A 15,865-nucleotide genomic window follows, 5' to 3' on the forward strand; every position below is an offset into this window, starting at 1 on the left:
ACTCAGGCTGGGGAGGGTGTTGAGGGGGAGGCTTGAAGGAGGAGAGGTAAATATTCACATTGAGGATTTTCCCTCCATGTAGGGTTCATTCTGGCCGCAGATTGAGTCCCATGAAATGTGGAAGGGCCCTCCCGATGTCAGTCTCTGCAGTCGTGCGCTTGCTTTTTTGGTTTTTGTGTTTTGTGTTTTTTTTGGCTGGCTAGCAACCTTTCCTTCAAGATGGATGACTAATCCAAATGAGCATTAGCTCACTTTGCAAGTATGAATATGATAATACAACAATAAATAATGCTAAAAGCTACCAATTTATTATGATTCATTTTAGCTGCGAAGCTGAAATATTGCCGCAGCATTACAGAAAGAAGTGCGTTGAGTCTTGCGAGGCAGTGATTACCACACCAACCCCAGCCTGCCAAGCACCTCAGAGTAACAGGAGGGCAGTCTTTCCGGTGGCATATCAGAAAGTGATTGCTTTCCATTAGCCCAGGGCTGGAGTGGGGGCTGGCCTTCAATCCCTGGGTGCTTGCTGCGAGTGACAGCCCCGTGGCCCCTGACTGTGACCCAAGACCTAAGTAGAAAACCAGAAGGGGATGGGAGTGGATACACAGAGGGCCAAGGTTTTTCATTTCAGATAAGGGTGGGATAAAGCTGAAAATGAAGTGACTACCTCCATCTCCCCAGGCCCCAGAAGCCAGGCCATTTCCTTCCCGCCTCTTCTGGCTTTGCCTCCATGCAAACATTCTGTGCTGGGCACCTTCAAATGCCTTGGCCCTTTTGTCCCCAAGGACCATCTTACAGGCAAGATTCATGGGACTTGAGAACTTGGCCCATGTCCAGAGTTGAAATGAGAGATAATTGCTCTTAGACACTGGCCTTGAATGTTCCACAGGGAAGACTTGGTTTCAGAATGAGTAAAAGGATGAAAACGCATATACACGGAGGGCCAAAGTCTTTCCAGAACAAAATAACATTGGGCTGGCGTTTAGGGCATTAAAAAAATGAATTTAATTGTCACAATGTCACCCAAAGTATGAAGTAAAATAATTTTGCCTTGAGAAATTTAAAGTGAGAAAGGCTTAATCGCAGAGCCATTCTGATGCAAAGCATTGAAAATGAACAGAACATGCAGATCCTACTTTTTTTTTTTTTTTTTTTTTTTTTTTGTAGTGTATTGTTGCTCAGGCCAAGACAGATTGTTCTGCTACCAATAGGACCCGGGCCTCACCCAAGCCAACGGGCTCTCCGGGATGCACGCAAGATCTACAACCCGCCCCTTGAAAAGGAAAGTAGGGCCCGGGACACTCTCGCAGTGTGAGCGAAAGGCTCCGAGAAGGAAAGTAACCGGATTCGCCCGTTTCGGGCGGAACCACCCCCTCCCACGAGTTTCACAGGGTCCTCGGCCCCGCCCCTCTTTTATTCCGAGAGCAGCGACCGGAGCCGAAACTTTGTAACCCGAGCGCGCCGGCCCCGCGCTCCTCCCAGCCCAAGTCCAGCCCCGGAGGGAGGCGCAGGAGGTGGGACCTGGGGCCGGGAAGGCTCGGGGACGCCAGCGCACGCGGAGCGGAGACCCCGGGAGAGCACGCCGCAGAAGAGGAGGAGCTGGAGGGGGGAGCGGAGCGCGCGGCCGGAGAACCCGAGGAAGCGGTCCCGGCGATCGGCGCGGTCGAGCGGCCGGGAGCAGCTGGGCCCGAAGGGTCCCGCGCCGAGCCGAGGCCAGGGGAGCCTGGGGTCACGGCCCCGCGTCCCCGCAGCTGCCGTCGTCCAGGAGCGGCAGCTGTGCCCGGGCTCCCGGCGGCGGCGGCGGCGGGGGGGGGAGGAGGAGGAGCTGCAGCTGGACGGTGGCAGCTGGAGGAGGAGCCGCGCGGCGGTCCGGGTGCCGGGGAGGGGACCGCGCTGTCCAGGCTGAGCCGCGCTGGGATGACCCGCTGACCGCGGCCATGGAGCCTTGACGGGGCGCTCCGGCGCGCGGGGACCAGCCGCGGGGCGCGCCCTCCCGGGAAGGGGCAGCCGGCCCTGGTAGCCAGACTTTAACCGCCGACTCTAGCCCAGCTGGGAGCAGAGCCCTTTACCATGGAACCCGTGACCAAGTGGAGCCCCAAACAAGTGGTGGACTGGACTAGAGGTGAGCGGGTCCGGGGTGGGGGGAGCGCGTCTCCGGCCCAGTGATGGGGTGGGCGGGGAGCCGGGGCCTGGGGGTGCTCAGTCGCTCCAGCGGGCGAGACGCGTGCAGAGCGCAGTGCGGTGGCAATGCAAACTTCTTCGGAGTGGCCTGTGCACCCCCTAGCTCTTGTGCCTGCCTTTGGGGTGCGAGCTGTGGCAAGCCGAGGGGAGCCCCGTCATTAAGCCGGGGAGTGGAGATGGCCTTTCTGTGGAGGGAGGGTGTGCGTATCTCGGGACTTGCCGGGCTGGGGGCGCCTTCCCTGCCGGGGTGCGGTGCCCCGCTCCCAGGCTGCCCGTCCTGGAGCGGAGAGGCACAAGGCGCCTTTGTGTGGGTGACTCCCCTCGGACCTCGTAAATGCCGCCTGCCCGCTCGGAGTAGTTCGCAGGCGTGACGGGGCGGTTGGACAGGTAAAGGGAGACGAGGGCGGCTCGCCGAGCCTCTCTGTTTTTGTTGGAGAAGGCGACAGGGCAGCACCGGAGCCAACGCGGAGGCGTTCCCGCCGGCGAGAAGCCTTGAGCCAGACTCCCCGGGACTCGGTGACTTTTGCTCCAAGGTGCCAGGACCCCCTGTGGCGCTGCATTTCTAGGCCACATTTAGACCCTGGGAAGAGGCGATCTGTTCAGAATCACTGTCCTGAGCTGTACGGTATTTGGGACGAGGAAAAGCAGTGGGGTGGGGAGGTCATAGGTGACTGAGCGGGGGTAGAAGCTCTTACCCAGAGGTCTGGCTTACTTTTTAGTGCCTCCCAAGATTTCCAGGGAAGAGTGATGGAGGTTTCTCAAGCCTCTTCTACTCTTCCAAAGAAACAAAGCCCGCAAGAACAACCACTGTGTTTATGGGTTCCTCACCACCCCCCCCCCCCACCCCTGGCTTAACATCTCTTTGTTTCAAGTTACTGTTTCTTTTTTCTTTCTTCTATCTGCTCTTCCAGGTGAGGAATGGTGCCCTTTCTCAATAATACTAACTAGAATTGTATAGCGCTTTACAGTTTGCTAAGAACTCTCTCTCTGTTATTGCCTTTGGTGATCACAGTAAGCCTGTGAGGTAGGTAATACTGGTAAGATCAGGTCGCCTTTCAGACCGTCTCATGGCTGGGGCATGAAGGAAACTGGTCATCTCTTACATCTCATTTCCCATGCCTGCCAAGTACACACAGACCACGTGGGAATGGGTGTCCCTCCCTGTATGGGACACATGGCGTGCATCAGTGGGGTATCCTGATCCCAGTGGAGCAGGAGAGGGATACAGTGTCTCCAGAGAAGAGGTTTGTCCAGGGACCAGAATTTCCAGGGCTCTCATTTAAAACGAGGATGCAAACAACACATACTTGTGCATTGGTGACTGGCTTTGCCTGGGGGAGGAGTAAAGAGCGTTGCCAGGGCTTGGCACAAAACGCAACTTCAAAGCTGTAAGTTCCCAGACCCTGTTTTGAAGTAGGGCGTGTTTCCCTGTTCCAGGACACCACCAGATTCCCCACCTGGTGACCTGCCAGGATGCAGTTGGTTGGTCTCTTTTCCCTTGGTGTCCCTTATAGAAGCAGCATAAGAAAAGGATGATTTTAGCGGCTGCTGACCTCCAGAGCCGTTCTGTCCTGTAGAGTCATATGTGGCTCTTAAGCCCTTAAAGTGGGCTGGTCAGAATCGCAGTGCGTCATAAGTGTAAAATTACATGCGTGTGAAGCCGAGGTGTAAAAAAATAATTTAAATTATCTCAGTTTTTTATACTTACCACATGCCGAAGTGAGTATTTTGGATACATTGCATTAAATGTATGATTAACATTAACTTCACCCGTTTATTTTTATCTTCTTAATTGCGGCTCCTAAAAAATGGAAAATTACACCTGTGACTCACATTTGTGACCTGCAGTATACTTCTGTTGGACAGTACTGCTCGTGGGCTACAGAAAGGGTTACAGTTTATCGCTCTTTGGCTTTCTTCAGCTTCTGCCAGCCTACTTGATAATGTACAACTAGAAAAATGGTAACAGGCACACAGGAAGATGATGGAGTGAGATCTTCACACCCTCAAGATTGGTGTCTTTCTTTGGAGGGGGGCCTCTTGGGATTGGGAGAAGTGTAAATTCACATCCTGTTATGTTTGTTTAGCATCTAAAAAGGAAGAGCAGATTAAAAGGTTTTTGGTCTCCAGTTGCCTTGACGTTATGACTTGAGATTGCTTTCATCTAGAGAAAGTTTCCTACTGACCTGAAAGGGCAGTTATCAGCAGTTCAATACCTTGGTATCAGGAGCTCTGGATACTGATTAAGTTACATACCTGTGGTTAGCATGTGGCAACTTTATACAGAATGCTTGTGCCCTTTTGGACACTTAAGTACAGCCTCATAGAATGACCTGGGTGCTTTCCGTGTTAGAATCTAGGAAAGATAAAAAGTGCAAGTGTGGCTTACGCTTACACAAGAGGCTACATTCTCCCAAATTGCGTGATGCATTACTTGAATATTTCTCATAGTAATGTTGTCAAAGTATTGACTTTTCAATCAACTGTTGGCTTCTGCAGACTTGTTTGCTTATGCGTCTATTTTTAGCTGTCTTTGCTAACATCTCTACCCACCCCCCACCCCCCACTTTATAAATACATCCTACTTACTGATAAGCAGTTCTTCATGTAGACTTTGCCACTCTTGGTATTGAATGAGTATGGTATGGTGGTTGTGAGCCCTGTAGAAAACCTTGGATTTAACCCTGTCTAAACCCGACCACAGTTGACAGCTTGATTTCATGTTGACGCTATTCAGCAGGTGCATGCATTAGAAGAAAGGTTTATGCGTATAGAATGTATTAATTCATTTGGCTTTTATTATTATAATTTTTATTTGTATTAGTCTTTAGCTATACTGTCACCAATTTTATCATGATATTAGTAGATCCTCAGTAAATCCCAGCGGTAGGTCAGGCTCCGGTCTCCACATTGTATGAGTGTTAACTCATTGAATATTGCATAACCACCCCTTGAGGTAGGAACTATTATTTCCATTTTGTAGTTGAGGAAACCGAGGCACAGAAAGGTTAGGTACCTGAGGAAGTGACAGCAGCATTTGACTCTGGGTGCTTTGGCTTTACTTCATCTTCTCAGGGGGTTCTTCCCAGGGTCACTCCCAGAGGACTTTCAGAGTCTTCACCACATTGATGACCAGACCTCCAGGATTCTCACCGTGTGAGTTCTTAAAGTCATGTTAACGGAGGAGAGTTGTCTGGGATGTGTGTGTCTTATCCTACCCATTTGGTGTATGTCAGGAGGGTTATTTGTAAATCAAATTAATTCACAATTCATGGCACCTCGTCTTTCAAATAATTCAGTCAAGGCTTTTGCAAAGCAAACGATCTTTTACAACGTGTATCAGGTGAGAGTAGGGTCAGGTGTGCACCACTGAAAACCCAACTTACAGGGGTTTAACCAAATGGGAGCGTTGCTTTTCTCGTGCAAGTGAAGTCTGGAGACGAGGATTCAGGAGCGCGCGGGGGCTCTGCCGTGCGGTCAGAGGCCCGGGCTCCTTCTGCCGTCCTGTTCAGCTGTTCTTAGCACGTGGTGCCACAAGTGGAGTTCATCCTCATGCGTAATGCCTTAGTGTGAGGTGGCGAGGTGGCTATTCCACCTCCAGGACCATGCCCCCTTTGTTCCAGGCAGGAGAAAGGAGACCCAGAGGAGGCAAAAGACCGCTGGGAGCCAGGTCTTCTGGTTTATGTCTCACTTGCCAGAACTATCATGCAGCCCCCCTCGTGCTGCAGGGGAGGCCAGTCACTGTAGTTCTTTTCGGTTGGGTACATTGTGGCCCTGAAAAAAATTGGAGTTTGTTCAATAAGGAAGGAGGGGAGAATAGGGGCAGGTAAACTTAAGCCAGTGGTGTCTAACACACAGTAATTTATATGTACTGATCTTTATAGATTAGTTCTCAAAGGAGGCTACATGTCATAATTTCCTACTTCTGTCAAGCTCGTGGGTCAGTCCTGTTTTAGAAATAGTGTTCTGTTGTCATTCCTGGTAAACTTTCTCTGGTCATAACTGTAAGTTATATGAAGTCTTTTGTCTCTAAGCTTGATTTAAATGTTAGGAGTTGCATGGTGAAATGCAGCTACCCAAGTGGTGTTTCTGTTTTCAGGTCACTGGGGAATGTCTTTAACAAGGAGGAAGGACCACTGGTTTCTCCCATAAGTGCCATTGCTCATGGCTTGGCATGGAAGGGGCAGGTTCTCAATAAGTGTGTTGAGGGAGCACGACCCAGCTTTAGCTGCAGAGCAGAAGTCTCTTTGGCCAGCTTCTGGCTCTGCATGGGCACCGTTTCCCCATCACCAGCCAAGAGTAAAGGGGGTTTCTTGCTTAAGGTCTGAGCCTGTGGGATTCAGGACATTTGCTCATTCTCTGTAATCTGGCCACGTACACTGTTCTTCCCTGTGGTGTCTGTCCATGTTTGGTCCTGGAGGGGCTAGAATTTCAACATTATCTGTAGAGATCGGGTACATTGTAGGTCAACTCCAGTGTTAGGCCGTTAGGCCCCTGCTGCTGCCGTCATACTAGAGGTCGGTTCCTCCCATAACCCTGATTTCAATTAGGTTATGCTTTTCCCTTTCGCCTCTGTGGTCATTGAAAAAGGGAGGTCCTTTCGAGAGCTGTATGTCTCCCTCAGAGGTCAGAAACCCTTCACTTCATTGCGTACACTTCCTGGTTCTGGTCTATTTCCTGGGCTCCAGCCATAGAGTTATCTTACTCATAATAATAGAAAAACACTTCTTGAAGCACTTACTATGTGTCAGACGCTATGCTAAGTGCTTTGTTTGGACTCATAATTCTCAGGAAACCCAATGAGGTATACAAACCATTATTAACCCATGGTAAAGACGAAGAAACTAAAGCAGAGAGAGGGAGACAGAGAACTTGCTCAGGGTCCCCTATTTATAAGTGACGGGGCTCAACAGCCCTCTTGTTTCCTCCACGACTTCATCGTGTTCATGGCCTGCACCAGGGCAGTGGAGTTCAGTGGTGAGTGTGGGCTCTGGAATCAAACTTGGGGGCTGTGTCCCAGTCCTACCCCTGATTGTATGGTCTACGTAAGCTCTCTGTAAATTACCACTCGTTTTTATTGCTTCCTCTCTCTTATTCTATAGCTGCAGGTCATAAATTATTCTCTCTGAGCGGTCAGGTCTGTCAGAGGGTTGACTCCTACCATTCAGGGGCACCAGTCAGTACTGAAGAGATTTCCCTGCCATTCGTCGACCGCTCCGAGGAACCAGGGCAGGACTTGCCAGCAGATCGGGAAGCAGCTCGGTTGGCCGAGCGATAGATGTCTCTTGCCAGTATCATGAACCTTCTCTGGGTAAAGAAATCCAAACTGTGTTTTCTCAACTTTGTAAAAACAGTAGCTGGACTTCCAGCGAGCACGGCGTTAGGGCTCGCGTGCTGTCGGGTGTTGACTGCTGTCTGGCACCCGGTCCATGACGAGCAGGCCACCTCGCCCGGGAGCTTGTTAGAGATGCAGAAGCTCAGGCCTGCTGAATTGGAATCTGCATTTTAACAGGATCTCCTGGTGACTCGCGTGCTCATTACGGTTCAAGGAGCACTGCCCGGGCACGTGGCCGCGAGCACGTTTTTATACTCTGCTGCTGGGTTCTGCTCTCCGACCCGACAGGGGCTCCGTGGGTTTTAAGTCCTTGAAGGACGGTGCTTCGTTTGAGGATGCTTCACTTGGCCACTTACTGAAAGCAAAAAGGTGACGCCAGGGGTGTGCTTCTGTTCATAAGCACCACCTGGCAACAGCATCGGGTCCTTGTCTGCAAACTAAGTGAGACACTTCCCCTGGGATTTCTTACCTACGTTTTGGGCCTCGAAGGGTCCTCGTAACAACATTTGTTTGTTTTTGTTTTTGTCTTTTTCAAAAGAAGGGCGTTGTGAGGTGGTCGGTGGGCGCTGTGGCTCAAGTTTGTCAGTATCGCCAGGGGGACATTGGAAGATGGGTGGCCTTGTAGCCGGTCCTATAGTCTCTGACCACACAGGGGTTTGTCAGGATTAGCAGATCCCAGGGGAGATTGCATAATTGGTAGAAAATGACACAGAATGCTATTTCGGGAATAACCAGAGCAGTTTTCATAATTTAAAAGTGTGTCTTGTGCCAAGGCCAGGTGTCTCCGTCTGTTTCCATTGAGATTGGGAGTGACCTCTTCGTGCTCGAGGCTCACAGGTGAGCCTTTCTGCGTCCGCATCATCGCAGAGAGCTGTGGGGGCCTGTCCTCTCTGCCTCACACTTCTGTGTCGCTGCCTCCAGTGTTGACTGACCATTCCTAGCCTCTTGGGTTCCGGCTCTGGGACATTTGTGTTCTCACCTTGATTTCCCTCTCTACTCTCATTTCGCAATATTTCTAGAGTTTTCACCCCAGGCTTAGCCATCATTTTGGCCTTTAATAAATAAGGCAAGTTTTGCTTATGTAAGCTCTGCACAGCTCTTCCACGTTTGTTCTTTTTTGCGTCTTTTCACAAGCCCGAGAGATGTTCAGTGAAGGCATATCTCTGTAGCAGATGAGGACATCTTGGCTTTTAGATGTTAAATCACTTGTCCAAGGTCAAAGGCCAGGAATTGGGACCAGACTCCACAGGCTTCTATTCTGTTGTTCCCTCTATACCTGTCTTCTCCTCTGGCCAAGGTGGGTACTGTTTTCTCCTCGACAAGTGTGGGAAGGGGCAGCTCCAGAGAGCCTCTAACTTTTGTGTTTCCTGATTCTCCCCTTAGGATTTATACTCCTAGGACACAGGCCTTTTCTTTCTTTTTGAAATTACACAGCTTAAGCAGGACACTGCATATTTTGAACCTGACCTTTTAGTATTTGAGACACTTACGGCTATTTATTTATTTTATTGTAGTTTGTTGATTGTGTTGTATTGTTTCAGAATGCAACTCAGTAATAGAATGCATCGTTTCTTCTTTTGACACTTCTAATCTAATTTTTATTTTGAGCGTCCTATTGCATTTTTTTGTCTATGTGGTATAATTATCATTTCTACTTGGTAGAATCATACACAGGGACATACACACACACACACACACACACACATTTCCTGCTGCCTTTGATTATTCATAGTGTCTTCCTTTTAATTGCTTTGAGAGAGAATGTCAAGCAGCTATGGTGAATAATATAGGTTTTGGAGTAAAATAAAACTGGATTCATGTTCTGTGTTTAACACTAACTGGTTTTAAAGCTTGGGTAAGTAACTTTTCTTCTTCAAGGCTGCCTTAGTTTTCTCATCTGTAAAATGGGACTGATAATAACCAACACATAGGATTTTAGTTATAAATAAAAGAGGCAGTATAGCGAATGCACGGCATATATGTGTTCATATGCTTATTATTAATGATTAATCCATAATAACTCCAAGCTAATATATAGTATAATTGGATTATTTTCGTTTGAATATATAACACTGTTGTGGCTGATAGTCAACTTTTCACATGTTTACTAATAACTCACAACAATTCCATAGGACATAGGTGGTCCCTTTTGTTGGTACATGTTATGCCCAGAATTCGTGATCCCCAAAGACCACTAGAGAGCCGAGTCCGATGCAAAAGCAAAGAGCCTTTATTTGAGCTAGCTCGAGCTCAATCCCCTACCTGCACCGACGCAGCGGTGAGATACCAGGGAAAGAGAGCGAGTTTCAAAAGGACAAAGGTTTTATTGGGGCCTGGGGGCAGTTGGTGAGGTAATGGCTGTGGCCTCAGCCGATTGGCTGGGGAAGGGTCCTGGGGAAGGGTCTGAGTCCTGTTAGGCAGGTGAGGGGGGGGGGTACTCAAGGGGAGGAGGTGTGGTCAAGGTGAAGGACACAGAACAAGATGGAGTCGGCTGGCGTAGGCCCGCCCTTTCAGTACACAGGTGGTCTGTTAAATTAACTACATTTTCTGTCTTCTCCTCATGTTTCCTTGGACAATCTCCTTCACCTCCTTTGAGGACCTTGTAGGTCTTAGAGGGTATCATAGAATGGTTTTGTAGTCGCTTTCTTGAGAAGAGCTTAGGAGCAACAGTGCGGAAGGAATACTTATTTTGATGACAGTTCCATGCTGTTGTAAAAAGTATTTCTTCATTCATTCAACAAATAATTACTTAGGACCTACCAAGTTCCACATATTCTAGGTGCTGGAAATCCAGCTGTGTTCCAGGTGCAGGGATGAGTTAGACCCCTGCTTTAACTATGGGGCTGACAGTGACCACCACAACAAAATAGACGAATGAGAAAATACTACTGATAAGTGCAAAGAAGAAAGTAAAGCTATGAAGGGAAGTGATTGGGTGGGGGACTTCTTTCAATGGTGTCATCAGGGCAGCCTCTCTGAGAAGATGACGTTTAGGCATGAATGATGAGACGGAACCAACAATTGGAAAATTAGAGGGGAGAAAGAACAGCTGTTGCAGAGGCCCCGAGGTGCAAATGAATTTGGAGTGTTTGAGGAAAGGAAGTGTGGTGGCCTCCTGAAGAACAAGGATGGTGGGGTGGTGGGCAAGTAGGGGGTAAGAGATAACACAGAGGCCAGATCATGGAGGGGCTCCTCAATCTTGGTCAGCTGTTTGGAGTTTTTCCTAGTTGTTGTGGAAAGCAGGAGAGTAACAAATCTGATTTGCATTTGCGGCAGAAGTAAATTTAGGGAGGCCAGCTGGAAGGCATTCTAGAGATGATGGTATTTTGGACTAAGGCTTTGGTGGCTCCAGCATTGGAGAGGGCAAGTTCTAGATGGAGTTGGTTCACTGATAGATCATTCTGAAATTATATTTGAAATCGTGAGGTATATTAGTGCGTTTGTTTTTTGTTTTTTTTCATTTTTTTTCCTCCTGGGGTTAGGAGAGCTCCTACTCTCCCCTCATCCTGATTACTCTCTTGTCATTTAAATAGAGGAGGAAATCTGTCTTTTTGCGGTCACGTGCTTTGTTCCCGGTATTGTTCTTTCCTGGCACATTTTGCTGGGAGCTACAGTTTCTGAAGCTGTTTATTCATCTATGAATAGGGGTTTTGTGAAAGTGGACTTAGCCTAGTTTGTTTTCTTTGACATCAAATGGCTGATTGAACAGTTTTTAACCTGGGATCAGAAGGGCAAATGCAGTTGTGTTTATTAGAGCAAAACAGTTCCTTAGAATGCAGATCAGTAGGTTGTAAAAACTAGAAAGCTCTCTGTAGGAAAACTTAAAAAATGTTTGAGTCAAAGGAACTTGTAGATAGATCTGATTTAAAGTATTTTTGCTGCATTGAAAGACTGTCCTAATTTTCTTTAGAAAAGAAAGCCATCATATTTTTGGTAGAATAGATGGTGTATTGAGTGATTTTCAACAGGTAAGAATTGAATTCATTTTTAAACATTTAATGCATTACTTATCAGTAGGGTAGAGTGTCAGAGAAATGACGGTAGGTAGGCTTATATGAGAATAGCCTGGAAGGTTGCGACACATACCTATGCTCCCTTCCCTCCCCTTTTCCCCCAAGAAGAAAATCTGTCAGCCCTTTTAGAGGAGAACCCCTACGTGTTATCTATCAGAAAAGGCGGTGATTATGATAATCTGAATCATGCTTTCCTGAGGAAAACCTTTTAGTGAAAGGAAACATTCTATTTCCTATTTTCAGAGATTTGCAGCAGAGGGGAAATTTCAGTGCTTTTGGATTTAGCAGTGTGTGTGTGTGTGTGTGTGTGTGTGTGTGTGTGTGCGCGCGCGCGCGCGCGCGTTTCCCACTTTAACCTGTGTTAATTGAATAGCCTTTTATGTTCCCAGAGTAATTTTACATTACAGTGTTTTTTTAAAAGTATTTTTAATGTCTTTATTTTTGAGAGACAGAGTAAGCACAGAAGGGGCAGAGAGAGACAGAGGGAGACACAGAATCCGAAGCAGGCTCCAGGCTCTGAGCTGTCAGCACAGTGCCCGACGTGGGGCTTGAACTCACAAGCCGTGAGGTCATGACCTGAGCTGAAGTCAGATGCTTAACCAACGGAGCCACCCAGGCGCCCCTACATCACAGTGTTATAAAGAGAGTCACGTCACACTGCCTTGAATGTGATCTTTCAGACAAGAAAACTAGCTTCCCACATAGAGTGGACCAGCCTTCATGTAATAGCTGTTGATGTTGTGAGCACCTCTTTAACAAGGATTCCAGCTGGAGCCCCACACTAACTGTGCACGGATGAGGTGGCTGTGAGTAGCGTCTGTGGAAACAACAGTCATCCTCCTTGTGAGGAAGATGTCTAGAGACCTATGTTATGAAGCGCTTTGGTTATGAGTACCCCTGGGCCAGGTTGGAGAACTTCTATAATGCTGATCTGTGAAGACCACCTCCATTTTGGAATTCTCCATTCTTGTCGGGTACCGTCTAATCAGCACACGTGATGAGCACCTATAAGTATAGGAATACTGGACCTGACACCCGACATTTCTAAGCTGCGATTTTTCACGAGACCCTTTCCCAGCCCCATACACATGGGTCCCCCAGCATCGCATCATCCATCACTGTTTTTGAACTCACGTTTTCAGCATCTGCATCACCTGGGAACTCACACATGTAAATTCTCGGGCCCCATCCCAGACGCACAGAATCAGACACCCTGGGGGTGGGACCCGGGAAGCTGCATGGTAACAGGTCCCTCAGGAGATTCTGGTACCGGCTAAAATTTGAGGACCATTGGTCTATACCACTCATGCAGCGCATACAAAAACAAAAACAAAACAACCAGACTGTGCCCCATAATTCCTGTCTACAGTTGGTTTTTGACTCGTACGGAGTGATGAGTAATGAAGGAGAGCTGTTCCAGTAGGGACGGCTGTTCCGTATTTCAGTGGATGAGTTACGGTACCTCTGTCTTGAGTGTCCTTTCCAGAGTGGGCGGGGGAGAGTCGAAGCTGCTATTCCTGCAGGCTCCTAGCCAGCTGCTCCACCCCAGGCCCTGGGAGCCTTTTGTTGTGGACCTCTTTGAGTGCTCAGCCTTAGGAAAACACAGGAGAGGAATGTTTCGGGGTCTGAAGGGACCTGTTTAGATTTTGTGTGGAATTTCCAGACCTTGCTCTAATAGAGGCGCAGAATGTAACCCCTTCCCCCATTCCATCTTAAGAGAGAGGCTGGATAGTTGTTCTCTCTCACTTAGCACTCCAGTTTTGGCTTTGAACAGCACAGGCAGATGCAAAGAGAAGTGAGGGAAGGAAAACAGACGAGAGAAATACTCAGAGCAGCAAATAAATGGAAGATCAAGGTGAAGAGCTCTTTCATTTAGTACGTGGACACTGAACCTGTGCAGGTGGGGTTCGGGAGCCCCTGCGGTTGTGGAAGGCCAAGAGAGTCCAAACTAGAAGAGACGCTACAGAAATGAACACTCAAGACCAGGGTGGGCACTGGGACTTGGAACAAGAGTTACAGACTACAGCCGACGGCAGGGGGCAGGCAGGCAGTGTCGGGAATGGAAATGGAGGAGTACATGTGAGAAGAGGGCAGAAGGTTGTAGAGACTGCCTCCCGCCCAAAGACAAGCCGGTTGCCCAGTTTTGGCTGACCAGACCTACGGTTTCCAGATCTTCTGATTTTCGTTGCTTTTTCTTGTTGTTTCACAATGAAGCTGGAGATCTGGCTTTGTATGTGACATTGCCCAGGTTTTAGAAAACCGCTCACAGGCTTTTTTTGGCACAGGACAAACAAAATATATCTGTGGGTCAGTTTGTCATTCCCTCTGTGGACCACTCTGGTCAGGTGTTAGTTGCCCAGGTGAGAAACATACCTATAAGATGTGAATACGGTTAGCTCCACAGTAATTCTTCAGCTGTTTAGTAAATCTGTTGGTTACCCGTAATTTCATTTTGCCATTTAACTAGTTCCGTTATTCCCAACATTGCAACGTGTGATTCCATTGAGGTATTGTTAGGTCAAAAATACCAATGCCTTATTGGGCGTAGCAGAGCATTAGGTAGTTCCTCTTCAGTGTGAAAAAGGAATGTGGCTTCTCTTGATTGAGTTTATTTTGCCGTTGGCTGTGCGGTATTGGCTCCTGACAGGAACTGTTTCTGTTTGTGCAGAAAGAGTTCATTCATACATAAATTCATTCCTTTGTACAGAAGGATTTTAAAGTAGGGTATATGTTCCAAATCTTTGTGCTAGTTTGTGGGATCCTGTTTGATTTAGTAAGTTGTCAGTTGACTTAAGGTCTTTCTATTTCGTGGTGCTCTGAATTGGGAAACAAAAGAAAACAAAAAAACCAAGAAAAGCACTAGTGTTAGTACGTACACCGGGGTAGAACTCACTCCAAAATGCAATCTACAAATTTTTCGGGGATAATTATGGAATATTTGAATCTTTTGGTTTGCTTTGTAAGTAAATAGTCCGTATATGTGTGTATTAACACTTAAGTATACAGACTATACACATGTGTATACAGACACATAATATATTCGTTATAACCTTATGTTAAATGTTCATAAAGTTTTTATTTCAACCCTTAATTTCCTCTTAACAGATTAAAAAATCTGTCTCTATCTATCTATCTATCTATCTATCTATCTATCTATCTCCTTTTTCATACCAGTTACTCTGCCTTATGCTAGGGACAAAAAGATGAGCTAGATATAAATGAAGCCTGTTGTCAAGAAGGTCATGGTTTCGTAAGGAGGCAGCCATTACCAGGTGGTGTTTATTGAGATTTCTACGCGCTAGGTCTTTGCTGGGGAGTTTTTGTGGATTATCTCGTTTAGTCCTCAGAATGCTTATTTCACAGGGGCACTTTTATGGTCTTCATTTTGGAGTTAAGAACACCAGGCCCTGACCTCTCTGAGGTTGTGTAATGAGTAAATGGGGATTGAATCAAGACATATTTGACTTCCAGAACCTGACCTCTCAACCTAGCTGCTCTTTGGTGGATACCAACGTAAGTTGGCTGGCAATAAGTCACGAGGGCAAGGGGAAAACATTTACGTTATGAACAGTAAGATTTGAATTGACCTCCTTAAATTTAACCTATAATTTTATCAACCAATAAAAAAAAATTCTGGCGAATATCCTATTTCTTTTCTTTTTAAACATATGTGATTGGGCTGTTGTAAATGGGGAAAGATAGTTTTCACGTATATTTAATAGGGATGATGTAGCCTTTGGATAATCACTTCATGATTTTAGGTTCTAGTTTTCTCATAAGTTAAAATTCTGAGATCATGAGAATATACATTAAAAGAAGAGACCGGAAGGAAATACATTTACAATGCCAGCATTGGTTGTCTCAGGATGATAGAATTAGAGGTGGCTTTTATTCTCTTGTTTGTACATTCAAAGATAATCAAATGCTTTTTCTCTCGTATTCTAAGCCATGGCTACTTTCTGCGTGGCCTCTTGTCTTCGGGATGCTTGGGAATCAGAGAAGCCGCAAAGAGCAACGTGGGAGAGAATGTTGGACTCATTTTCCTGTCTTTCCGGGATCTTGACCTCTCAAGTCCTGGCTGCTGTGGCAGCTCTCTGTTACCTTCAAATAGCTAGCCTGTGTTTTTTTAGTTTTTGTTTTTCAGTCTTATGTGGGCTGGTTTGTCTGGCACAGCCAGGTGTGTCCCGCCGTGTTGTATGACTGCAAGACTCAAGAGCACTCAGATTTTAGTGGGCATAAGAGCCTCTGGTAGGGACCAGATGGTTCGTGGCCCTAATTGCCAGAGAGTTTGCTAATGTTGTAGGTTCATGGTGGGGGCCTAGAGTCCCATTTGTAG

At 47.2% G+C, this 15,865-nt stretch overlaps 1 protein-coding gene across 3 annotated transcripts in view; it reads left to right on the top strand.

Annotated features, from left to right (window-relative positions):
* Positions 1 to 1,280: 1,280 nt before the first annotated feature.
* CNKSR3 (CNKSR family member 3) overlaps positions 1,281 to 15,865 on the top strand; it is an 83,865-nt gene continuing 69,280 nt past the window's right edge. The window contains exon 1 of one of the 3 annotated variants that reach the window (XM_027056588.2): positions 1,281 to 2,122. Coding sequence is in view for 2 of the 3 variants with exons in the window: in XM_027056584.2 (XP_026912385.1) it covers positions 2,071 to 2,122 (52 nt within the window). In the remaining variant the exon portion in view is untranslated. The remainder of the gene's footprint in view (positions 2,123 to 15,865) is intronic. The other 2 variants (XM_027056584.2, XM_027056586.2) reach the window with 2 other exon arrangements.

Source organism: Acinonyx jubatus, chromosome B2 (assembly GCF_027475565.1).
Source record: "Acinonyx jubatus isolate Ajub_Pintada_27869175 chromosome B2, VMU_Ajub_asm_v1.0, whole genome shotgun sequence".
In the NCBI taxonomy this organism is placed as follows: Eukaryota; Metazoa; Chordata; class Mammalia; order Carnivora; family Felidae; genus Acinonyx; species Acinonyx jubatus.